Here is a 26,858-nt window from a genome sequence, read left to right on the forward strand (position 1 = left end):
TTTTTTTTTATAGAGATGGAGTCTCCCTATGTTGCCAGGCTGGTCTCAAACTCCTGGGCTTGAGTGATCTTCTGGCCTCGGCCTCCCAAAGTGCTGTGTGAGCCACCGTGCCCAGCCAGAACAATCTCTGTTTCCTCACATGTAACACAGTGCCATTTGAAGTTGGTTTACTAGTTTTCCAATAAAGGCAAGACACTAACTGAACCCAAAGACAATTGACAAAAGGTGCCTATCACTTAGAATCATGAGAAATGCCATTCTAAGTCACACCTGCATGGCCGCTACTCCTGGAAGCCTTGGCATCCACTCCTCAGCACCACTCTTTTAAGACTCATCAATGATTCTCTGCTAAAGCCAAAATAACACATCTGACTGCTTCACACAGCCAACCAAACAGCAATAACCAACTTGAGTATCAACTGATTTAGTTCTCAGTCTCACCTTTAGGAAATTTTCTGATTAAGTTTTGATGCAAATTCTGTGCAGCAAATTTTGAGGCTCGAATTCCTCCATGTCCATCAAAAACAGCAAAATATGAAACCCGAGTACTGAAAGAATGAATTGAGAGTTAATCAAATTCTCACAGCAAAAACCACACTTTTCCATTAAAGCTTTTAAATTTCGTCTCAAAGAGTAAACATTAATAAGTCAGAGGAAGTCACACTGGTTAAGACACCAGTCACACTGTTACAAATGGGGAAAAAAAGGCTTTAACTGAGACAAATATATTTAAGTAACTTTCACAGCATTTTATCTTTTTTTTTAAAAAAAATACTTGTGTGTGGGCCAGGTGTGGTGGCTCATGCCTGTAATCCCAGCGCTTTGGGAGGCCGAGGCAGGCGGATCACGAGATCAGGAGATCAAGACCATCCTGGCTAACACGGTGAAAGCCCATCTCTACTAACAATACAAAAAAATTAGCCGGGCGTGGTGGCAGGCGCCTACAGTCCCAGCTACTCGGGAGGCTGAGGCAGGAGAATGGCGTGAACCCAGGAGGCGGAGCTTGCAGTGAACTGAGATCGCACCACTGCACTTCAGCCTGGGTGACAGAGCGAGACTCTGTCTAAAAAAAAAAAAAACAAAAACACTGTGTGTGTGTAGGTGTGGGAGTGTTTCTGGTGAAGACTGCAAGACCTGCTAAAGGTCTAATATTCTAAAAGAGCTGTAACACTTTTCCCAGTATTTTACATTAAATGTTTAAAACTCACATTTGCTTCAAAGATCAAGATCTGTTAATTCTGATTTTTCACTGACAACAAAACTAAAATTCAGAACTCCGTTCCTATTTAAATCGGATTTGGTTTTAAACATTAACAAACAGATCAAGTTATTTATTGAAAACAGTAAAAAATACAGTCATGCATCACTTAACAGAAATGCATTGTTAGGTGACTTTGTTGTGTGAACATCATAGAACATATTTACAGAAACTAAGACAGCGCAGCTTACTACACACCTAAGCTACACACATGGTAGAGCCTATTGCTCCTAGGCTAAACTGCACAGCATGTTACTGCACTAAATACCATAGGCAGTTGTAACACACTGGTAGTATTTGTGTATTTAAACATACCTAAACATAGAAAAGGTACAGTAAACATGGTATTATGGCTGAACACGACAGCTCACGCCTGTTAATCCCAACACTTTGGGAGGTGGCCAAGGCAGGAGGATCACTTGAGGCCAGGAGTTCAAGACCAGCCTGGGCAACATAGCGAGACCCCCATCTCTACAAAATTTGTAATCTTATGGGAGCACCGTCATATATGCAGTCCATCACTGACTTGATGTTGTTATTCAGCACATGACTGCATAAGAGCAGGGAGGATATTACAGAATTGTTACTCAAATAAATTTTAAATATCTCATTTTTAAAACCTACCTTACTACTCTTATTCCCATTCCCCTTTCAAATGTTGCCAGAAAACCCACATATATGGAATAAAAGACATCAAATAAACTATTTCAAGGAAAAAAAAAACAAAAATGCCTATGAGAAATGACATTTATTCTAGAGAGCTTCTTTTCTTTCAAATTTTTTGGAATTCCTTTTCAATTTAGGATATCCTGAACCATGAGAAAAAAACCTCATCTGGTTTATAACTCAGAGCTGTTCTTACTGCCTGTTATTTGCAAGGCATGATTTAGTGTTCCCAATTAAATTTACACTCAATGGATCTGCCTTCTTGGGCTCCAGAGGTCCCTTTCCTGGTTTTAATGCAAATCCCAGGCTGGGTACGGTGGCTCATGCGAGTAATCCTAGCACTTTGGGAGACCAAGGTGGGAAGATGGCTTGAGCCCAGGACTCTGAGACAAGCCTGAGCAACTTAAGGAGACACTGTCTCTACAAAAAATTCAAAAAATTAGCCGGCTGTGGTGGCACATGCCTATGGTCCCAGCTACTCAGGACGCTGAGGTGGGAGGACTGCTTGAGCCTAGGAGGTCAAGCCTGCAGTGAACTATGATTGTGCCACTGTACTCCAGCCTGAGCAAGACAGCAAGACCCTGTCTCAATGGGTGTGTATCTCGTCCCCTCTACATATGATCAGCTGCTCTGCAGCAGCCATCACCTCATCTCCATGAGCAGACCTCATCTACTGGACAAACGCCATCAGCCCAAACGGCTCCAGCACACCGTATGTTAATGACCAACTGGTGTCAGTAAAGGTACGTAATGTATTTATTATGTAATTCTGAATTATGTAACCTATGTAATATATATTATTAAATATGTACTATAATGTATGTTTACAGCCAACTTAATGTCCTACCTTCTGGTTTTTTTCCAGGCCCAAGAGCTTATCCAGAAGGCTTCATTTTAGTTTGTATAGTTGCAGCTAATTTTTCATTGTCTGTCTTTTCCTTGACATCATTTTGACTTTTGTTCTTCCTGGGCCCTGATTATCTGTACTAGCTCTGCTTGATCACCATTCATACTTTAATTAGTAGCTTCCAACTCTTATCTTCTAGGTCATGGATTAAAAACATTCTCTGCCAGAAGCCGCTCAGTTGCTGGTAAGGAGTAACACATGCTGCAGAGCCATGCTATGAAGCGTCATCTCCCGCTCAGCAGGGCTGCTCAACCGCGACACTACTGACATTCCAGGCTGAACAATTCTTTGTTGTGGGGCTGCCCTGTGCTTCTAAGATGTTTAGCAGCATCCCTAGTCTCTACCCACCAGATGCCAGTAACAACTCCCTCCCGCAGTTGTGACAAAAATGTACCCAAACACTGACAAATGTCCCCTGGGCGGGGAGCAAAATCAACCCCAGCTGAGAATCACTGATGTACAATCAAGTGATGTGTTAGATTTTCTAGTAAATACAAACTAGCCAGTCCAAAATGCCAGTCAGAACCCAGGAGATGTTAATGCCAGCCGGGCTTCCTACCACATGAGACTCACATGAGGGACGATGGGGGCCTACACTCCTCGGTGATGTCGTTCAGAATGACGTGGGCATCCTGCATCTCCTCCCTCTCACCCTTCCGCTCAGCCACATAGCCCTTCAGACCAAAGATCACCGAAGAGGCTAAGGAAAAGAGAACAAAAGAGCCAATACAAAACTGTGCCCAACCCTCTGGAAACCCTAGTCCCAGAGCAAATGAGAGGGAACTATGACTGTCTGACGCAGCAATATCCTAACGGCGCAAACAAATAAGCAATACCCCTTAAGGCATCTCCCCAGCTGCAAGTCTATAACTCAAATCAGAGCACTGTTGGACAGGGTGAGCTCTAAGAGGTTGCACAGGGACACAAAAGAGGAGTCAGTGAGCACAAAACAACTCTGTCTAGGGTGTAAGTCAAAGCATCAGGGCAAGGGATGTGCTGCCATCCCAGAGAAGTGAGATTCAAATCAGGCGAAAGGATCATGTGCAAATTAGTCTTGTGATAATTGAATAAGGACAAATGCAAGTCAGTCAGACAATGCAAGTCAGTAGAGTTTATCTCAAAAGCCCTTAAGATGCCCTGAAAATATGTATTTCCATGCTCAAGGCTGGTGAAGAATTTGAACAAACGGTAAGATCGGCTGCTTTTACTTCAACTCAGGAAGAAAAGGATAAAAGATTCCAATGCAGGCAGAGGTCTATTTACATTTAATGGTTAGACTCATTTAAGCTTATTTTCTGATACCTAATGCCAGACAAATAATAAAATGAACACTGTGAAGAGCTGTCTTCTGGGAAGTGACAAGCTAAGCTGAAGATGACATCTTCCCAGCAAAGCTACAAGTGGGTTTTTTCACATACCTCTGCCTGCATCATACAGCTTTCACTGAGGTAATCTGTGACAAAGGACAATGCAGTCAATGAAAATCCCACAGCTCGGGCCAGGCGCGGTTGCTCACGCCTGTAATCCCAGCACTCTGGGAAGCCGAGGCGGGCAGATCACAAAGTCAGGAGATCGAGAGCATCCTGGCTAACATGGTGAAACCCCGTCTCTACTAAAAATACAAAAAACTAGCCAGGCGTGGTGGCGGGCGTCTGTAGTCCCAGCTACTCGGGAGGCTGAGGTAGGAGAATGGTGTGAACCCGGGAGGCGGAGCTTGCAGTGAGCCGAGATGGTGCCACTCCAGCCTGGGCGACAGAGTGAGACTCCATCTCAAAAAAAAAAAAAAAGAAAAAAGAAAAAAAGAAAATCCCACAGCTCAAGAATACTTTAGTACCACAACTGAAGTATTCTCTTTAGTTAATACTTTTCGTTTTCTTCCTCACTAACTTTGACAAGTTACACAACTGACTACAAATTTCAACAGCTTTTTCCAGGCTTAGGGAAGCTGCCTACTAAGCTAAATCACGTAATTCAAAGCACTAATTGACAAACTGCAAACAAAGACTGGAAGTCAGAGAGAGACTAGGTGGTCAAAAAACTAACCATTCACTGCAGAAGGCTAAGAAAAAAACCACCTGTATTTTTTAACTCTTGAGGAACAAATGTAGGTTTCCTATCTGATCAAAGGTAGGATCAGAGATAGATGTACATGAAAAGTAGGAGAAAGCACAGAGAAACTTGGAAATTCATTTGCAAAAAGGGAACCCTACTCATTTCTTAAATACAGACATAAAAAGAAAGTATTATTAGAAAGCTGAAACTGGTTTTGCTCTGGGTTGTTTTAAAATATGAAGTCTAATACATTTGTTTTCAAATTGTCTGAAAACCTTTACAAACTTTCTTTTCCACAAGCTCTTCACTGCCATTCTTCTCTTCCTCGGAGGTTTTTCTCTTTGCTCCTTTCCCTTCAGTCTTTACCATCTGGGATATTGATGTGGCAAGAGAACCTGGAAATAAAGTAAAAGCCAGACAGAAACACAGCTGTAGACTGTTGGAAAAAGTCACTAGTAGACTGGGCTTCATCCTAGCACTCAAAGACAAGGTCATTTGAAGCAAGGACTGGCAGACACAGGCAGACCCAGGAGTTGTGTCTTCATGGTTGGCGGGGAGGGGGAGGGGGGGTCCCACAGTGAGAGAACATAAAGTTAAGATCCAGGCCCTGAGTCAAACTGACCCTGCTGAAGGGGTTTGTAAAAGACTTTTCCCAGTGGTAAAAATACATGGTTTTTTTTGGCCTGTAGCATATACGTGTTTTTATATCCACAGGCTCTTAGTGTTAAACAAACACTTACAAAATCTGTAAGCAAACTAACATATCCTAATCACGTTCCAAAAAGTAACAAGTACTCGAAAAGGCTCAAAATGAGGTAAACGGCAGCCTTTAAGAACTGTAATACATCCTTTCAAAGGCAAAATAAGGCTGCCACAGCTGTTCCCACTAGCAAAAGGATGAATCTGTACTCAAAGCTAAGGGAATCTGCGGTGTATGTGTTTGAAATGAGAAAAGTCAAGTTTCAAAGAGGTGTGCAACTTAACCTTTCAGTCTCAGCTGTCTTCACCCGTGCGTAACATGGTAAGAATACTGTCATCTCAGAGGGATGTTTGAAAATGGGTTAGGACAAGTAGGAAGAGCATTTGTCACAGTGCCTAACACATCAATCTCCAATAAGGGCAGCTGCTGTCCTAATAAATGACTTGAAATGTTCTCTGCATTTAGGTATAAAAGTATGCAACAGCCAGATGCAGTGGCACATGCCTGCAGTCACAGCTACTTCCGGAGACTGAGGCAGAAGGATCACTTCAGCCCAGGCATTTGAGACCTGCCTGGGCAAAGTAGTAAGACGTTTCTCTTATAAAAAAAAAAAAAAAAAAAAAAAAAAAGGATGCAAGTACTTATTACTTACTCAACCTACTCTTTGCCAGACATTTCTTCTTCTTTTTGTTTTTGACACAGGGTCTCATTCTGTCACACAGACTAGAATGCAGTGGCATGATCACAGTTTACTGCAGCCTCCAACTCCTGTGTTCAAGTGATCCTTCCATCTCAGCCTCCTGAGCAGCTGGGACTGAAAGCAGGAACCACTACACCCGGCTAATTTTTAAATTTTTTTGGTAAACACAAGGTGTCTTTTTTTTTTTTTTTTTTGAGACGGAGTCTACTCTGTCGCCCAGGCTCGAGTGCAGTGACGCAACGTCAGCTCACTACAACCTCCACCTCCAGGGTTCAAGCAATTCTCCTGCCTCAGCCTACAGGCGTGCACCATCACACCCAGCTAATTTTTGTATTTTTGTATTTTTAGTAGAGACGGAGTTTCACCATGTTGGGTAGGTTGGTCTCGAACCCCCTGTGTCAGACATTTCTTAGTGCTGAGGAAAAAGTAATGAAAATGTTCCTGCCCTCAAGAAGCGTAAATTAGTTGCACAAGGCCCTATTTCTGCAACAGTATAACATAATACACATATGCACCCTGCATGAGGCAACACAGATGTTTCCAACAGTATCTCTCCCAAAGGTCCCCATTAGTGTCCTGTGGCTTACTGTATGGGTTCCAGTTTTCCCCATATGGATGTGAAACTTTCTTCCTTTAAAATTCCAAAACAGATGGCCAGGTGTGGTGGTTCACACCTGTCATCCCAGCACTTTGGGAGGCTGAGATGGGCAGATCATCTAAGGTCAGAAGTTCAAGACAAGCCTGACCAACATGGCGAAACCCGGTCTCTAATTAAAATACAAAAAATTAGCCGGGCATGGTAGTGCCTGTAATCCCAGCTACTCGGGAGGCTGAGGCACGAGACTCACTGGAACCCAGGAGGCGGAGGCTGCAGTGAGCTGAGATCTCACCACTGCGCTCCAGCCTAGGCAACAGAGCAAGGCTCCATCTCAAAGAAAAAAAAAAGAAAAGAAAAAGGCCAGGCGCAGCGGCTCATGCCTGTAATCCCAGCACTTTGGGAGGCAGAGGCAGGCGGATCATGAGGTCAAGAGATTGAGACCATCCTGGCCAACATGGTGAAACCCCATCTCTACTGAAAATACAAAAATTAGCTGGGTGTGATGGCAGGTGCCTGTAGTCCCAGCTACTCGGGAGGCTTAGATAGGAACTTGAACCCGGGAGGTAGAGGTTGCAGTGAGCTGAGATCGCAACACTGCACTCCAGCCTGCCAACAGAGTGAGACTGTCTTTAAAAAAAAAAAAGAAAAAGAAAAAGAAAAATAATAAAATTTCAAAATAAAGACACCTTACAGGTTTGTTATTGACTTCTAAGCAAATTACACTGTAGTCTGAGAATGTAGTCTGTACAAGAAACAGATTATTGAGGCTTATTTTATGGCTTAGTACATAATCAACTTTTGTAAATGGTTCCTGCCCGCTTAAGAATGTGTTATCGGGCCGGGCAAGGTCGCTCACACCCGTCATCCCAGCACTTTGGGAGGCCGAGGCAGGCGGATCACGAGGTCAGGAGATGGAAACCATCCTGGCTAACATGGTGAAACTCCATCTCTACTAAAAATACAAAAAAATTAGGTGGGCGTGGTGGCAGGAGCCTGTAGTCCCAGCTACTTGGGAGGCTGAGGCAGCAGAATGGCATGAACCTGGGAGGCAGAGCTTGCAGTGAGCTGAGATTGCGCCACTGCACTCCAGCCTGGGCGACAGAGCAAGAGACTGTTATCGGCTGGGTGCAGTGGCTCACGCCTGTAATCTCAGCACTTTGGGAGGCTGAGGCGGACAGATCACAAGGTCAGGAGTTCGAGACCAGCCTGGCCAATATGGGAAAACCCTGTCTCCACTAAAAATACAAAAATTAGCCAGGCATGGTGGCACACGCCTGTAGTCCCAACTACTCAGGAGGCTGAGGCAGGAGAATCGCTTAAACCCGGGAGGTAGAGGTAGCAGTGAGCCAAGATTGCGCCACTGCACTCCAGCCTGGGTGAGAGTGTGAGACTCCGTCTCAAGAAAAAAAAAAAAGAATGTGTTAACTTCTCAAGAAATCTAAAACACTAGACCCAAGATTATATATCCAAAAAATTAAGCTTGTTAATAGTGTTATGTAAATCTTCTAAATTTTTACTACTTTGCCTTTTGTCCTGTAGATAAATAAGAGACAGCTATGCTGTATCTTCATTTCTTCTATTAAATCCCTTAACAGCCTTCTTTGAACATATTAACTTTCCTTTTTTTTGGAGACAGAGTCTTTCTCTGTCACCCAGGCTGGAGTGCAATGGTGTGATCTCAGCTCACTGCAACCTCTGCCTCCCGGGTTCAAGCGACTCTCCTGCCTCCGCCTCCTGAGTAGCTGGGACTACAGACACGTGCCACCACGCCTGGCTAATTTTTGTATTTTTAGTAGAGACAGGGTTTTGCCACGTGGGCCAGGCTGGTCTTGAACTCCTGACCTCAAGTGATCTACCCGCCTTGGCTTTCCAAAGTGCTGGGATTATAGGCGTGAGCCACCACGCCGAGCCAGAACATATTAACTTTCATTACAACTAAGGGTACTATCTTTATTGGGAAGGTTTCAGGCCACACTGTGAGTGTGAGGATGCTGCAATTTTTTGGTATGGGTCCTACCCCTGAAGATTGAGAATTCTTATGTAAGATGACTGTAGTACTTTTTCTAAAATATGGAAAATATACCTGCATACGAAATGGGATTACCTGCATTCCCCACTGCCCCCACACCATCTATCTCCCAACCTCTCCTAACCCTCACCTTCCCCAACCAGAGGAGCTCTACCTAAGAAGTTCTCATGAGACAGAATCATACCTTTGCCGCAATGGCAACAGGAATCTGCTCTATTCTTCCCTTCTACTTAATTAGGACATAAAAAGGAACATTTTCAGGAGGAGGTAGAGCCAATGCTACTAGCCTTGATACATTTGAGTAAGCACTCTGTTTAACAAGGCAAATCGGAATAATGAACTCTGAATTTTTAAAAAATGTTAATAACAAAGTTAAGAGTAAATTAGTGAACTCTTAATTCTTAAAGGCAGTTCCAACAATCTGAACCTCAAGAAGTTAGTATCACCAGAAAGTGATACAGTATTATCTTATCTTTGTGCTTCCAATTAATGTGCCTGTTTATAGTTTTAGTAAACCTTATGCTGTATTATGACTTAATGTCATCCAAAATCCTGTTTAAAAACCTATACATAAATTTCACATAAGAGTAAAATACTATGTATTATTTCCATCAGCACCTTGGATTTTTCCTACCACTTACCTGAATCGCCACTGCTAGCGGGTGGGAGATCATCAAAAAGCAAAGGTCCCCCTGATCCTGAAACACAGCAGAACACTTAGTGAGCCCACAAAAAATATGTAAGGCTTAAGTTTCAGAATCCATCCCACCAGGACACCTATGTAGGTTACTGAAATAAACTCAAAACTTTGCGTCAATCCAGTGGCAACTCATACTGCAATGAATAATATCTTGAACCTATTTTAAAGTCCTATTATTTCAAAGGAAATAAAAATCTGCCTTAAAAAGTTAAATTGTACTTCAGGTAGTAAAATAAATACTCAAATGAACCAGAGAAAACTGCTCCACATTTCCTCGCAGTACTTCTCAGGGCTAGCGACTAGCAGATTTTTCTGCCTTACCTGATGCCATGGATTCAAAACTTAAAGACAGTCCAACACCTAAAACATCTGTGTGTTGAAAATGGGGGAAAGGGAAAAAGATTGAGACAACTACAATCCCAGGATGAGTAGAGACGTTGACACACACCTGGGAGAGCCTGAAGACTGTACCTGAGTCAGTACTGCTGGCCGGAGGGAGGTCATCAAAGAGCAGGGGTCCTTTCTGAGCTTCTTTCCCTAAAACACAGAAAACCTGTTTAGAGAGCATATGGTCATCACCCAGGACAGATTTTCAAAGAGGAAGATCATGTGGTCTCCCCTGCTTTGAGACAAGTTTGCTATTAGATTCTAATTTTCTCCTTCCTGTTGGGCAAATTTTAAAAACATATTTTCTTAACAGCTTTTTTAATATGGACATCTGTTTCCAACAGTTACAGTCAACATAAAAGCAATGACTGATGCCCTAACAGGCATTTTCAGGGCCACTGAATATTTTGAGGAAAACAAGTATTTTCTTGATAATTTCATTATTGAAAGCATGAAACATTTAAAAGTCTTTCTTTAAAATAGAATCCTGGGAAGAAAAAAACTGATTCTAGACCAGGAAAACAATACTTGAGACTTCAAGATAGACGTTCAGAAATTTGGGGCGGGGTGGAGGAGGGGCCTTCAAAGACCTACAGGTTTATAAAAATCCTATTTCAGTAACATTCTGCAAGGGAAGAAAATCTGTTGGAACCTGGTGTCCCTAGCCCCAGCACAGTGTCTGATTCAATAAATAGCTATGGAGAAAATAAGGAGTTTCAGGTAACCAAAGACAGATAGCCTCAGGAGAAAGTCAGGAAACTCTTTTAACAAAAAATGTGAAGATTTACACTCCAAAAGTATGTCTTAAATGTTTTATGCCCAATTATCTTTTTCCACATAAAATTTAACGACCATTCCTTATTATCCAGCTTTTTCCTGAAATTCTGTTTAAGCTATTAGATATCTGAACTGGCACACAAGAATCCAAGTTGAAAGTATACACGTTCACCTCCTGCAAAGTTCAACACACCAACCAAACACACCAGCTTTATCCCACCTCTTGCTCCTCAGAGTTCAAGTATAAAAACGTGCTCATTTACACCAGGCGCAGTGGCTCATGCCTATAAACCCAACACTTCGGTAGGCTGAGGTGGGAGGATTGCTTGAGTCCCGGAGTTTGAGACCAGCCTGGACAACATGGCAAAAAAATGTCTATGAAAAAAATACAAAAATTAGCCAGGTGTGGTGGCAGGCGCCTGTAGTCCAAGCTACTCAGTAGGCTGAGGTGGGAGGATCACCTGAGCCCAGGGAGGCCAAGGCTTCAGTGAGCCATGATTGGGCCACTGCACTCCAGCCTAGGCAACACAGTGAGACTCTGTCACGAAAAAAAAAAAAAAAAGTACTCACTTAAAAACCAATTCACTTTTTTTTTTTTTTTTTTTTTGAGACTGAGTCTCACTCTGTTGCCCAGGCTGGAGTGCAGTAATGTGATCTTGGCTCACTGCCTCCACCTCCCGGGTTCAAGCTATTCTCCTGCCCCAGCCTCCTGAGTAGGTGAGATCACAGGCGCACACCACCATGCCCAAATAATTTTTGTATTTTTAGTAGAGACATGGTCTCACCATATTGACCAGGCTAGTCTTGAACTCCTGACCTCAAGTGTTCTGCCTGCCTCAGCCTCCCAAAGCGCTGGGATTACAGGGGTGAGCCACCATGCCTGGTCTAATTTTTGTATTTTTAGTAGAGACGGGGTTTCACCATGTTGGCCAGGTTGGTCTCAAACTCCTGGCCTCAAGTGGTCCACCCGCCTCAGCCTCCCAAAGTGCTGGGATTACAGGTGTGAGCTATTGTGCCAGGCCAAACACCAATTCAACTAAACAAATAAATTTATATCCCCCAAGAGGATCATCCCTATCATCTTTTTGCCTCCATTTAGAAATGAACTGGGTATCAACTTTCTTCTTTTAAAAATAAAAGCTTTAATTAAAAATTTATAAACTTAAGGGAATGAAATTTCTCCCGGGGTCTTTGTGTCAGAAGTACCTAAAATACACAAGAAATTCCTGAGTTAACAAAAAATAACTATTTCGCTTTATATCCCTAATACAAATGGGAAAATGTATTCTAATCCTTCAGGATGACCCTAAACAAATTAAGGAATTGCAAATACTTTCACTTTTCTTACAAGTGACATAAAGACTCTATTAGAAGTATACAAGAAGCAGAAGAAAGCCATTAAAAAGTATTTAGTATGGCCAGGTGTGGTGGCTCACACCTATAATCCCAGCACTTTGGGAGGTCAAGGTCAGGACTGAGGTCAGCAGTTCAAGATGAGCCTGACTAACATGGTGAAACCCTGTCTCTCCAGAGATACAAAAATTAGCTAGGCATGGTGGCGGGTGCCTGTAGCCCCAGCTACTTGGGAGGCTGAAGCAGGAAAACAGCTTGAACCTGGGAGGCGGAGGTTGCAGTGAGCTGAGATAGCGCCACTGCACTCCAGCCTGGGGGACAAAACCAGACTCTGTCCCCACCACCCCAAAAAAGTATTTAGGATAACCATTACTCAATGTATTAATCCACTTACAAGAATTCCTAATATCCCGAAGTAGGTCACTTTTGCCCAAGCATTGGGTCTAACAATCACAACGCCCATTCTCCGGACAGACTCAAAAACCACATGAGATGATCCAGACAATCACGCTGCATTCAGTGGTGTCACAGAGCCACATGTCTTAGGACAAGGGAGGGGACATTTACAGGTAACAGCCCAACATGAAGAGCAAACAACCCTTCCGCTTGTACCAGGTCATATTTTAATTTTTGAATTAACTTGCCCATCTAAATCAGGTCTTTCCACTGCCACTGTACAAGGGAGGAAGTCTTCTTTTACCCAGGTAATAAATATATTTTCAGTTCTTGTAAGCATTCCTCACGATGCAACTTACAGCTTAGTATTAATACTAGCCTGGCCCCCTCTCCGCTGGCTACAATTCAGTCAGATGGTGCCCCAAACTGAGCCCCATCCCCAGAGAACTGCCTATCACCTTCTTTCTCACTCTGGAATACTATGAGAGGTATTTCAATTAAACACAATGAGACCATCCTACATTTTGCTGGCCACAACTGGGAATGGCTTCTAAAAATGATAAGGCACTATTCTAAGAGCTCCACACATCTTCTCATTTAATTCTTATGAGATAGGTACTATTATTATTTACCGATGAAAAAACTGAGGCACTGAGGTCAATTACCTGTTCAAGCTCACAGAGCCAGTAAGGAGTGGAGTGGGGATTCAAAGCCATGCAGTCCATGCTCTTAGTGAGGTACTATGCTGCCTCCATACATGGGCACCCTTCCAGAAACTTCATAAACATCAACTCATTTTACCCTTACAACAATCCTATGATGATAATCCTGAGATTTTATAAAATCTCTGGAAATAATTTTTGCATCATCAAAAGGATCTAACTTAGAAGTCTGTATGTGGATTCTTTAAAAAAAAATCTATAGGTCATAGATACATAAGGAAACTACTGATTAGTCAAAACCTTAGATTCTTTTTTTTTTTTTAAATTGAGACAAGAGTCTCGCTCTGTGAGCCAGGTTGGAGTGCAGTGGTGTGATCACAGCTCACTGCAGCCCCAACCTTCTGGGCTCAAGCAATCCTCCCTCGTCAGACTCCCAAGTAGCTGAAACTACAGGCATACACCACCATGCCCAGCTAATTTTTTAACTTTTTGTAGAGACGGGGTCTCACTATGTTGCCCAGGCTGGTCACGAACTACTGTACTCAAGCAATCTTCCTACCTCAGCATCCCAAAGTGCTGGGATTACAGATGTGACCCACTGCTCCAGGCCCTTACATTCTATTTTGAATAAACTGAAATTCAAAGCATTGGGGGCTGCAATCATTGGACAAAGTGTGACCCTGACCTAAAAATCTGGAAGAGGCCCCTCCCCTAATCTTAAAAATATTAGAACCCTAATAAGAATACAAGACTAAAAATGTTCATTAATCATAGTTAATCTCATCTAGAACTTTTTTTTTTCCCTCAGTTATCTACATTCTGGAGCTAAGTCTACTGGAAGTTATATACTATGCTGAGAAAAATACCCTTGAGTTGATCATATTCAGGTTAAAGGTTGCTGTATCCAATAAAGTTAAAAAAGGATGTTAAAATATTTTGCCTAAATTGTTTTTTATACCTCAATTTTTTCAACTATAAAATAAATCCAGGTGTTTTCCAAACACCACAGAGGTATTATCAGAAAAAAGGGGGGACAGGTTCCGCCACACCCCCCAACCACAGTATGAGTTTGGTGTATCCTTTCCACTTTCCTTAATGCTCATGCACATGGACTCATGCATTTTAATTTGTAGAAGACAGAGTCATACTCTACACAATACTCCACATATATTGTTCACATAACCCATCAAGGCATGCTCCAGGCCAACACACCCGAGTCTAATTCATCCTCTCCAAAAGCCACACATGGGAAGCATCTCCAGTCATTCGACCAGATCCTTACTGATGGGTTCAAGCTTTTCCCAGTTCTTCATATGATAAGTGACGCCACAATCAACAATCTGATACATGTATTCCTGCTTTATCTGCTAGACTGCTCGTCAAAGGATATTAGTTTAAATCTGATAGAAGCCAAAATTTGTTCCCCAAAAAGTTGTAATTTTCACTCCCAAAACACTTTATGAGAAAGTCTACTTCGCTATACATTCACCAATGTTACCAACTGTTGCTAATCTGATGGGTGAAAAGGTAAATAGTTCCTCAGCAACTTTCCGTTGATGGGCCATTTGTATTCCTTACCTCTGAACTGGGAGGATACATCCTTTGACCACTTTTCTAGTGGGTTTTATTTTTTCCCATTAATTCTGTGAGCCTTTCTTATACCCTTAGTAATGTATATTGCAATTATTTTCTCGGTTTGTCTTTTGCCTTTATAGTATCATTTGTCCTGCAGAAATTTTAAATTTTTACATAGTCAAATTCACTTTTTTATGACTTTTTTCTTGTTCAACCCTGTAGTTTTACAATCTGTTTTCCTCTAATACCTTAACCTTTATGTTCAAATATTCTTCTTCTTTTTTTTAATCGTAGAGACAGGGGTCTCACGAAGTTGTGCCAGGCTCTTCTCAAATTCCTGGCCTCAAGCCATCCTCCTGCCTTGTTCCCCCAAAGCGCTGGGATTACAAGTATGCGCCATCGAGCCCAGCCTCCAATTTTTTTTAAGTATTTTTAAGATGGTGTGGCCATCAAATATTTTATTTCCTCCTCAACAACTGACCATCAATTTTTAAAGTACTAGTGTAGCAACCAAATAAGTAAAAGAACCACCCTATAAAAGTGAAATCAAGTTACTGGCGAAGCAATTTTAAACCATGACACCTTCAACTGACATACATGGATTGTCAATATAAGCTGCCAATCTTAAAGACATCAAGTCGGCACTTTTATGGGTATGACATAGGAAAGTTCCATTTCTGCCTGATATGAATAAACACTTTTTTTTAGGTAAAATATATACATCTCTCCTTTAAAAAACTTGATTCATTCAGCAATTAAAACTTTTAAGGGCTTGGATGAAAACTACTAATTTAGCAAAATACCTGAAATATTTAGTGCATTCTATGTATTTTTCTAGATTATAAACATTTAAGAGGTTTAGGGGTGGGAACATTAGATGCAACGTTTAAAACAAAAATAAAAAGATCTAAACAAAATATTAATACATTTGATGTGATATAAGCAGTGTAGTATTCTCCCTTTGGACACTCAGTGCTTTCCCATAATTCATTGAAGACTGCGTTTTTCCACTTTTAAACAACTGCTAATGGCTCAGCCAGGCACAGTGGCTTACCACTGTAATCCCAGCACTCTGGGAGGGCCAAGGTGGGCAGAACACTTGAGCCCCAGGAGTTCGAGAGCAGCCTGGGCAACATGGCAAAGCCTTGTCTCTACAAAACATACAAAAATTAGCTGGCTGTGGTGGTGCGCACCTGTAGTCCCAGCTACCAAGGAGGCTGAGGTGGAAGAATCACCTGTGCCCACGGAGGTCGAGACTGCAGTGAGCTGTGTTTATGTCACCGCACTCCAGCCTGGGCGACACAATGAGGCTGTCTCAAAAATAATAACCCTGGCTAACATCTATAAAACACTATACATTCTACCCCACACTATGTGCAGCACCATACATACTGTACTAATTTGTGCAGTAACAGTGGGAAGTGTCGCCCCTTTTTACACATGTAGGAATAGCCACAGAAGGCACAGTTAGCAAGCGAAGAGCTGGATTCTAAATCAAGTAGTCTGGTTACACTTTCTGAACAACTTTTCTTGCGCTCTGGGAAAATAACGAGGTCTTTTATTGTTCACTGCATTAGAGATTTGTGGTACCCACATATCATGTGTGAGGGTCATGATGCACAGTTTAGACTCATTATTCCATTCACTTTAGCAATCAATATGATTTATTCAAAGTATGGTTTTTTTTTAAATCACAGTATTTTCACAAGTATGTGAAACCAGATTCTGTTCTTGTACAAACGATTTTAACCTGTCAAATCTCATCTTGTTGGTTGTAGCTAACAGCCTGCAATGATAACTATGGATCCCAATTGTCACTCATTTTAGTACTTATCCCTCTCAGCTTCCAATCATCTACAAATTCTGAGATCTTCTTCGTTTTAAAGCTATTTTTAAAAATACACTCAGCCAAGCAGGACCTGTTGACAATGTCAGTGCCCTCCTGGCAGATGGGGAGCAGCTGACCAATCCAATCTCAGGGAGGTCAGCAGTTTAAACACCATGCACCCCCTCTGCCACCCTTTCAGCTCAGTCAAGGTTGGAAACTGAGTTTGGAAATAACGGCAACAGGATGTACCTTTCCCACTGTATCTGGCAAAAGGCTGCTAAGGTGCCAACTTATGAGATTCTGAGTTGCCAGGTTTTTTGTCAGTCAAGGGAGCCTGCTCCTGAGCAGAACCTAATTAATTGCAGGTAAAAAGCAATGGAGATTTTAAGACTCATAGGTTTACACGCACACTGGTGAATCCAAATGCTGCCCCAAATATATTCAGATAGAAATTATACTCCATTGACAGAGAAAAAAGACTGCTACACAAAGCCAATTTTTACCCACAGCTAAAACCGTGGTTATTTTGAAAATGAATGGCTGAGTCAAGTTCAAAGACTCCAGGACCAGTTACTGAGATGCTCTGTACCATCAGAACGGTCAATGGGGGCAGGGCGCGGTGGCTCACACCTGTAATCCCAGCACTTTGGGAGGCCGAGGCAGGCGGATCACCTGAGGTCAGGAGTTCAAGGCCACCCTACCCAATATGGTGAAACCCCGTCTCTACTAAAAATATAAAAATTAGCCGGGTGTGGTGGTCGGCGCCTGTAATCTCAGCTAGTAGGGAGGCCTAGGCAGGAGAATTGTTTGAACCCGGAGGTTGCAGTGAGCTCAGATCTCACCATTGCACTCCAGCCTGGGCGACAAGAGTGAGACTCCGTCTCAAAAAGTAAAATAAAATAAAATGTTTTCTCGCCCAGAATTACTGCAAATCACAAGCCTGAACATCCTTGGAAGCTCAATTCAAACACTGCCTCCTTCCCCAGTCTCTCGGTGCGCGACAATCCCTCCTCAAGAGTCCTCAGCATTTCCCACAGTCATTAACTTTTGCCAGTTTTAATTACCGTAATTAGTACCCTTCAGAAAGCAGCTCTTAGCGAAGGCTGGGCCTTACTCACCTCCGTCTACCCTACAACAGCAGCTCCCAAACCACTGGTCTCCAGCCCCCGCTGGGTTGGCCTGGGGATTTAGTAACAGATTCGGAAACCCCACTCTCAGGGATTCGGATTTACTGGGGCTGAGGTGGGCCTGGAAATCGGAACGTCTTAAGTTTTCCAGGTTTTCTGCCCCCAAGTTAAATTTTGTAATAAGGCCCTAAACTACAACATCAAGCTGGAAGTCTTGCATATGAAATATTCACGCGTTTTGACAGATGAAACCCGGAGACTGTAACCCACAGGACGCAGGGATTAACACAGGCCCTGTTTCAAGCTGCTAGGATGCTGAGCTCAAACCACAGCCCACAGGGACTCCCGCTGGCAGGGGCCAGGGCTTAGCAGATGAGCGGACCCCTTAACTTTAAGGAGAGGGGGAACTTCCCGTGGACCAGAAAAAAAAAAAAAAAAACTACTGTTAATTATCACAAAATCACAGGATGACAGAGGAGGCATCCTGTCTTCCGGGCTTCAAAAACACGAAGGATTAAGATGGTGATTAATTCAATCTCCAGTGCAAATAAAAACGCCAAGCCCCTGAACTTGCACCGGCCCGGAACGCGGCCGTTCCACAGCCCGCGGGTGAAGTGCGGCCCGGAAGCCGCGGGCGGGCGACGCGCAAGGCAGCCCAGGCCGCGGGTGGAATCGGGGCGCGGGCGCCCGCGGTGCCGCCGGGCGTTCAGAGCCGGTCCCTCGGGTCGGCCCACGCGGTCGCGCCGGCGCCTTTCACCGCCACGCAGAGGGGCCGTGGCCACGACGGCTCGGCCCTTTCCTTCCTGCGTAGCGAAAATGGCGGAGCGGCCTCTCCGAGCTCCGCGAGCGACCGGGCCTCCGACAGGGCCGCCAGTGGGCCGGACGGGGCCTGGCCAGGCAGGAGCAGGCCCCGTGCAGCCCGCGCCGCCCGCCGCCTCCCAGCGCGGGCGCCGCCTCAGCCGCCCCGGGCCTCAGGCCGCCCCCATCCCGCCTGCTCTCCCTTCCCTGGCCGGCCCGGCGGCAACGCCGCTTACCGGCAGCCGGGCGCGGCGAGCGCTCGGGCTCCGGCAGGTCCCCGAAGAGGTCCATGGCGGAGGCTGGGTGGAGGCGGCAGCAGCGACAGACACTCAGCCCGCGAGCAGCGGCCGGGCTCCACACCCCGGGCGGGCGGCAGCAGCGGGCGGGCGACGGGCAGGGACGGCCGGCGCCGTCAGTCACCTGCAGGGAGAGTCCCGGACGCCACCAATCGGCGCGCGGCGTGGCCCAGCCGCCCCAGAGGGCTGCGCGCGGGCTGGGCAGGGCGGCTGGGGGCGGGGCGATGCGCATGCGCGTGGGCCCCTCCCGCGCCCCGACTGCGAGCCGGGCGGACGGCGCCGTCTGGGCCCCGCGGTGTTTCCCGCCTTGGCGAACCCCGGGCCCCTCCTGCTTTTCCTTGGCGGGGGGTGTCCGATTTCTGTCAAGTTTCGTTGAGTTCCTGTCCAAGAAGCCCTGTCCAGAGAGAAACGTCTGAGCTCAAGGGCGGCCCCTGATGCCTGGGAAGGCTTTCTGGAGCTCTTGCCATCTCTTCGGCTCGTCCTTTCACCACGGCGTGCCTGGTTTCTGGCCTGTTTTAGAGACTGAGAAACCGAGGCTTGGATGGAGCGGCCCTGGGCGTCAGGACGGAAACCTCAAAAGATGCCGGAGGGAAAGGAGGCATTCCCTGACCTGTCTGCACCCACTGGTGTCTGTGGGGAGCGGAGAAGAGGGGCTCCTCCTTGATGGTGTCCCCCTCCATGCCTGTAAAGAGAAAGGCGGCCACTGACATCGGGGAGCTGGCCTGGTTCTGCAACCAGGACTTGGGGTTGCTCTGGCACAAACAGCTAGGCCTGGGTGTTCTCTTTGAATGTGAACAATTTCATAAAACACCAACATCAGGCCATGATACAGATCAAGAGAAAAAAACAGACCACTGTGTAATCAAGTGTGAACACAGACAAAACAGGAACACTGTCCAAGCCGCAAAAGTGACCACATTCCCCTCGTCTTGGCCAATAAGAGTGATTGCTGCTTCTTTACCATTACATGTTTAGCCTTTGTCTCGTCCTCCTGCCGTCTAGATAAGCTTCATCAAGATATCCAATCATGGAATCCTCCTCTTCCTGACATCCAATCCGGAGCAAAGGCCCGTTTCCATAAATGTTTCCCCAAATCAACTAACACAAACCCAAATCTTACACCTCCGTTCCAACATCGTTTACCCAAGTTCCCCAGGTTATGTGGTCTCCCTCCATGCAAAGAGTTTTCAGCCCAGTTCATTCCGGGGCAGATGTATTTCTGACGCTCTCTGGCTGTAGGACATGGAGGGAGCCCAGCAAGGCTTCATGCCTCTCATCTGCGTGGCTTCTCACTAGCAACCGTTTGAGATCTTCATGCTGCCTCCTCCATTACAGCAGAAACACTCAAGTAACAATGCTTGTAACAGTTAAAGAAAGAGGAAAGAAATACAAAAAGCGGCTCAACATTAAAAGGTTTATTTCAGAGAATAAACCTGAGAGGGGATTCTGGCCAATTTCGATCAGGAGCGCTCTCTCTTACAGACTAAGCATTCTGTCTTACAGACTAAGGATATTTAAGGGTTTTGGAAGTGGGGGAACGTTTATTGCAGGGTTGGAATGTCTCTGGTCGGAGGGGAGGCTATTGGAGGAGAGGCTATTTCAGGGTCGGCATGTTTCTGGTTGAAGAGGGGTTTATCTTAGGGTTGGAATATTTCTGGTTATGCTGACAGCCATTAGGCTGATGTTTTGGGGTAGGATTTAGGTGGTTTTTTAATCAAGGGGAACTTAGAAAGGTGGTGTTTGTCCAAGATGGCAATGCTCCTGCTCTGTCAATCCAGTCTCTATAGTTATGAAAAGGACAAGGCGCAGCGCATTTTTTCTGGCTATTTCCTGCTGGGGGAGTGAGCAGAGAGTTCTTTGGTTTCAGATTGATTGCAGGAGTAACGCTGTCTGTAGATGTTTTTGGGTAATTGTCTGTGAGATGGCCATGATCCTGCTGGTTAAAAATCTTTGAAAAAGGTGGCCAGGCGCGGTGGCTCACGCGTGTAATCCCAGCACTTTGGGAGGCCAAGGCGGGTGGGTCACGAGGTCAGGAGATCGAGACCATCCTGGCTAACATGGTGAAACCCCGTCTCTACTAAAAATACAAAAAAAAAATAGCCAGGTGTGGTGGCGGGTGCCTGTAGTCCCAGCTACTTGGGAGGCTGAGGCAGGAGAATCGTGTGAACCCAGGAGGCGGAGCTTGCAGTGAGCCGAGATCTCGCCACTGCACTCCAGCCTGGGCGACTGAGCAAGACTCCGTCTCAAAAAAATAAAAAAAACTTTGGAAAAGGTTAATGAAGCAGGGTAAGAACATTATTCCTAGGCATATTTTTAGGAGAGAGCCCAGGAATGGGATGACCCATATTAGGACTTTGTTTTTAAACCAATAATTTATTTGGTTGTCTTGTTATTCTCTTAGCTTTTTAGCCCTTTCTTTAAGTTTTTTAGCAGCGTCTCTTACTAGGCCCAACTGATTGAGATAGAAGCAACATTTTTTACCGAATGAGAGGCAGAGGTCCCCTCTTTCAGTTGTTATAACATCTAATTCCTGTCTATTTTGGAGGACTACTCCAGCCAAGGAGTCTACTCCAGCCAAGGAGTCTACTCCAGCCAAGGAGTCTAGTTGGCCTTGGACTCTTATAAGGCTTTGGGCCATATGCTCTAATGAACTCTGCAGTTCTGTTGAAAGAGATTTCAAGTATGTTAAACAGGTGGCGAATCAGCCTGCTCCCAACCCAAGCCCGGAGGTTATACCTAAGGCAGCCATTAAAGGAATGACGTGGATGGCTCTCCTCTTCCTAACATATTGGATGGATGGAACGGGTAAAGATTGATTAGGAGGAACTAGTCCAATGGAGGGAGAAAGATAAACTAGGGTACAGGTTCTGGTCTGGTTGATGGGGAGACAAAGATATATGTGTTGAGACCACACAAAAAGAACAAGCCTTTATTGTAAATACAAGCAGAGATATGGACAGAAAATAAGTGAATTAAAGATGAGGTGTTTGTTCTTTCCTGTGGTTCATTACTCCAGGTGGACAAGAAGGAGGCGTGGGAGACACCTACTATACTAGAGGTATAGGAAGAGTTATTTTTTACAGATTTAATGCGGTTGGATGCTGCACTATTGATATTGAGCCAAGGAAAAATGTGGGCACTAGGAGCAGCACAGGTTAGGCTGGAGGCATTGGCTGAGGGAAAGGCTGTCAAACGAGCCAGCTGCAGAAATGCTCCGTTCGCTTCAGGTGATACTTGGTAGTTAGCCTGGTTAGTTTGATGGTCAGAGGGGTGTTTAACAATGATAGTGTGGTTGCATAGGTTAGATGTTAAGGACCCTACAGGGAAATTTCCCTCCGAGGCTGAAAAGCAAAGTGAGGCTCATTATAAGAGGAGGAGTGTGTTTAGTTATGGGCCCTTCAATGGGAGGGCCGTGGGGCTTAAAGCGCTGTAGGGAGTTATCATAGGTTTGAAATAATTTGTTGGCCTGATCGGCCCTGGAAGTGGGATAATCACCGACTAGAGTGTCAGCTCTTTCAAAAAAGGAAACTCCTTTTTGGAGTTTATAAATTAGGGTTGTGTTTCCTGTTAAAAGGTCATGAAGGAATGTAGGAAGGGCTGTGTAAGCTAAGGAAGACAGCGATAAACACACCCAGCATTCCAGAGCAAAGGAAGAGTTAGCTTGCCGCAAGAGAGATTGTGTAAGGTTTATAGAGCGTTCTAGTTTGAGAGCAGTGAGGAGTGGTTGTATTGATGAGGTTGATGTGATTAGGGAATTTATATTGAAAGAAACAAGCACAAAGAGAAAAAAGTTATTTGGGTAGGAGTAAAGTCCTGGAAAGTTCCTTGAAGCCATAGGTTCCATAGAGCAGTAACGAGCTGATCAGGATGTATAATGGGAGCTTCATAAGGGTACCACTGAAGGTCTGTAACAAGGTTAGTTAGGAAGGGATGAAAGTTTGGGAGAGAAAGAGACATAAGCGGCTTATGTGGATTTCTCCTCCTTTTCCTCAGGGATTCGGGTGAGGCGAAGGGAAGTGGGTCCTGGGAGACACAAGAGAAGGCCGAAGGGGTTTTAGACTTGGTTGTTTGGGTATGTGGTGAAGGGAAGTCTGTTTTCTTGAGAGAAGTACAATGAAACCAGCTGGGGAGTCCCTGGAGTTTTGGTGCTGTGGGTGTGGTAAGGATGATCTGGTAAGGTCCCTTCCACTTAGCTGTGAAGCAGGAATTGAGGGTAGGACTGGGGTATTTTACCAGAACCCAGTCTCCTGGCTGTAGGAAGGGATTAAAGGAGTCGGTGATGGGTTGTGGCAGGTATTTGTCAGCATATTCCCAAATGAAATGGCAGATGGTATGTACAAGAGGGGAAATGAGAGGGATTGGTGGAGGTGGGGCTTGACCCTGAGGTGGAGCAGAGGGGCAAATGGTCTCCCATACATGAGTTCAAAGGTGCTGAGCATTAGAAGTTTATATTGGAGCACCCGAATTTTTAGAAGGGCTAAAGGCAAAAGTGTAACCCAGTCTTTATGTGTTTGGTGTGAGTACCTGGTGAGGGTGTTTTTGTAGAATGCCATTCACTTCTTCAACCTTTCCTGAAGATTGAGGTCGAGAGGGGAGGTGCAACTTCCAGGTGATTTGTAGGGCTTGTGCAAGTGTTTGAATAATTTGAGAAATGAATTCAGGGCCATTATCAGATTGAAAAGAAGGAGGCACCCCGAACCTGGGGATGATTTCTGTTATTAATTTGGACAGTAGGAGCCTGTTTGTTGGTTGTGGGAAAGGCCTCGACCCGTCCCAAAAAGGTATCAACCAGAACTAAAAGAAATCAAACCCTTTTTACTGGGGGCATGTGGGTAAAACCAATTTGCCAGTCCTGTTCTGCAAGGTGTCCCTTGGATTGATGGGTTAGGAAAGAAGAGGGTCTAGTGTTGAAGTGGGGTGAAGCTTTTTTGCAAACAGAGCATTGATGGGAAATGGCTTTTAACTGTTCCTTTATGTCTGGGGTTATGTATGTATGGGAACTTAAGAAATGCTGTAGAGGGGAATGGCTAGTGTGGAAGAGGTTGTGAATGTCCCATAGAAGAAATTGTTTTTTCAGGGTCAAGTAGGACTAATTTGTTTTGTATGAATCAGTATGGGGGTTGAAATTGTCTGCCCCTACTGTGATTGGTTGCTGTGTTTGGTGTTCTGGATAAAAGGAGGGGATATGTTGTGTGAGGGGAAATAAGTATTGGGGAATTGGGTCGTTGGCTGAGGCGTGTTTTGCCCAATAGTCAGCCTCATGGTTCCCTAAAGGAGTGTGGCTTTTGTCTGATTGATGTCCTTTGCAATGGATAACCACAACCTTTTCTGGAAGTATAGCTGCCTTTAATAGATGATGGATGAGTTTTCCATTAATGATAGGGGTTCCCTTAGCTATGAGATAGCCCTGCTCACTCAAAATTTGGGCATTGGAATGGATAATGTTACAGGCATATTTAGAATCAGTGTATATATTCACTTGTGTATTTTCTGCTAGAGTTAGTGCTCTTATTAGGGCAACTAATTCTGCTTGTTGGGAGGATGTGCCCAAAGGCAAGGGGGCAGCCTCTACGGCTTTCTAGGTGGGAGAGAGTGGGTATCATCATGATATCCTTTCAATGATGGCATATCCTGCTTAGAGGGGAGAGTGTTTTGATGTGCTCCCATCTATAAACCAATCTGGGTCTCCTTTTATGTGAGTGCAAGTAAGGCGGTGATACATAGAGAACTTTCCGTTAGATCAGAGCATGAGTGTTGGTCGGGGTCTAGAATTGGGGTTGAAGGTAAAGAGTGGCGGGGTTAGTCAGGGAGCATCTATGAAGAGAGATAGAGGGTTGAAGGAGAGTTGAAAGTAGGGCTTGCCTGCGAGAGGATGAGCTGGAGGTGAGCACCTTGTGGCTGAGCATATCTTGTAGACTATGAGAAGAAAATACCTGAAGAGGTTCATAAAACATGAGATTTTGTGCCTCAGGGATAATTATTGCTGCTGTTGTGACCAAAATGTTTAAGCAAGGGGGCCAGGTTTTATAAATGGGGTCTAGTTGTTTTGAAAAATATACCACTGGTTGGAGGGAGTTTGCCATGAGTTGGGCTAATAGACCAAGGGCCTGATTATAAGAACTGTGTAAATACAGATTAAAAGGTCTTAGGGGGTTTGGAAGGCCTAGAGTGGGGGCCTGTAATAACACACATTTTAGGTGAGAGAAAGCATGATAAAGATCTGGGGTGGGAGTGAGGAGTTGGTCAAAATTTTCTTTTGTGTGTTCATAAAGGGATTTAGCAACAATGGCAAAATTTGCTATCCATATTTGGAAATATCCCACTAATCCAAAGAAGGAAAGTAAGTCCCTTTTTGTTTTAGGAAATGGGATTTGTTGAACAGCTTGCTTTCGTGCTGACAGAATTTGGAGTTATGATAAGTCCTGGGTATGAAATTTTTGAACTTTTCTTTTGGATACTCAGTACCCACATTCAGCCAAAAAATGTAAAAGCTTGGTGATGTGTAGAATACAGTATTCTAGGGAGGGGGTGCAAAAGAGTAAATCCACATATTGAAGCAAAATGCTGGGTTGTAGAGGTAGTTGGGAGAGGTCTAATTGAAGTGCCTGACCGAAATAGTGAGGGCTGTCCCTAAACCCCTGGGGGAGGACAGTCCAGGTGAGTTGTTGGGAGTAGCCTGTGTCAGGATCAGTCCAAGTGAAAGCAAAAAGGTTTTGAGAGAAGGGATGTACAGGGATAGTAAGAAAGGCATCTTTGAGGTCTAATACAGAGGAGTGGCTAGTGTTGGGAGGAATTCGTGATAGGAGGGTGTAGGGGTTTGGGACAACGGGACAAACAGGAATAATAGCGGAGTTGATTTGTCACAAATCCTGGACCAGTCTATAGGAGCTGTTTGGTTTTTTAACTGGAAGAATAGGAGTATTGTGGGGAGAATGGGTGGGGATTAAAATACTGGCACCCAAAATCAGGATATGATGGGCTTGAGTCCCTGCAATCCATCAGGGTTGAGGGGACAATGTTGGAAACACTATATAGTGCTTAGGATTCTTCAATGAAATTTGGGTTGGAGAATGGTGGGTAGCTATTATGGGGAAGTCAGCATTCCATATGAAGGGGTTTACATGGCTGAGAAATTTGAGATTTAAGTCTGTTTGATGTGGAGTGTCTGAGGAGGGCTTCTGTTCTTGACATAATAATAAATAAGGGTGTCTTTGGTGTAGGGCCGATAAATGAATGATTCCCCCTGTTTGTGTAGAATATCCCTTCCTAATAAGGGAGTGGGACAGTGAGGAATGACCAAAATAGAGTGAGTGAGGATGACTCCCTGAAATGAGCAGTATAGAGGTGGTGTTTTATATGGGGTTTCTTGTATGCCCTTCATACCAACACAAAAATGGATGAATGTTCTAACGGGCCTTGTAGTCAGTTAATACCAATAGGCTAGCCCCATTATCCAAAAGAAAGGAAATAATCTTACCAGATACAGTCCCAATTACCCTCTGGGTTCTATGGACTCACTAGACATGGGGGCGAAGAATCCCGGGTACCTTCAGTCCTCTGCTGTCAGCACCAGCAGTGAAGAGATTTCCTCCTGTGGATGGCTGGGGGACTTCATTATGAGCCACACCGAATGGGGAAGGTGTCCCCATTGGGGGCAGTCCATTTTCCAGTGTCCCCAAAGACCACAAGTTGAGCATGGCTTGGTGGAGGGCTGGGGGTTAGGACAAGCCTTTGCCCAGTGTCCAGGGTTGCCACATCGGAAACAGACTCCCAGAAAGGTGGCAGAGTTTCCTTTTGGGTTATCGGGAGGCTTTTGTGTGATTGACTTTTGGACAGCAGAGCTGAGCATCTGGTATTTTAAATGGAGATACTTGTCTTTTTGAATTTTTGGTTCCTCGTCTCTGTTAAAGACACAGAAGGCTGCATTTAGGAGGTCCCACCGAGATGTCTGGGGACCCTCTAGTTTTTGTAATTTTTTTCTGGATATCTGGGAAATAAATTGGAGGTAGAAAAAGTTTGACCTTCTCTAGATTCTGGGTCCAAATTGGT

The 26,858-nt window shown here is 44.6% G+C and overlaps 1 protein-coding gene across 2 annotated transcripts in view; it reads right to left on the reverse strand.

Moving 5' to 3' along the window:
* The window catches only part of ILKAP (ILK associated serine/threonine phosphatase), a 33,512-nt gene extending 14,505 nt beyond the window's left edge, over positions 1 to 19,007 (reverse strand). The window contains exons 1-6 of one of the 2 annotated variants that reach the window (XM_001152781.6): positions 18,750 to 19,007; positions 10,082 to 10,147; positions 9,552 to 9,608; positions 5,159 to 5,278; positions 3,405 to 3,531; positions 442 to 548 (exon numbers count right to left, since the gene is read on the reverse strand). In XM_001152781.6, coding sequence (XP_001152781.2) covers positions 442 to 548; positions 3,405 to 3,531; positions 5,159 to 5,278; positions 9,552 to 9,608; positions 10,082 to 10,147; positions 18,750 to 18,804 — 532 coding nt within the window. In that variant the 5' untranslated portion in view covers positions 18,805 to 19,007. Of the gene's footprint in view, positions 1 to 441; positions 549 to 3,404; positions 3,532 to 5,158; positions 5,279 to 9,551; positions 9,609 to 10,058; positions 10,148 to 18,749 lie in introns of both variants that reach the window. The other variant, XM_063790952.1, reaches the window with a different exon arrangement.
* Between the last annotated feature and the right edge of the window lie 7,851 nt (positions 19,008 to 26,858).

This window comes from Pan troglodytes, chromosome 13, assembly GCF_028858775.2.
Source record: "Pan troglodytes isolate AG18354 chromosome 13, NHGRI_mPanTro3-v2.0_pri, whole genome shotgun sequence".
In the NCBI taxonomy this organism is placed as follows: Eukaryota; Metazoa; Chordata; class Mammalia; order Primates; family Hominidae; genus Pan; species Pan troglodytes.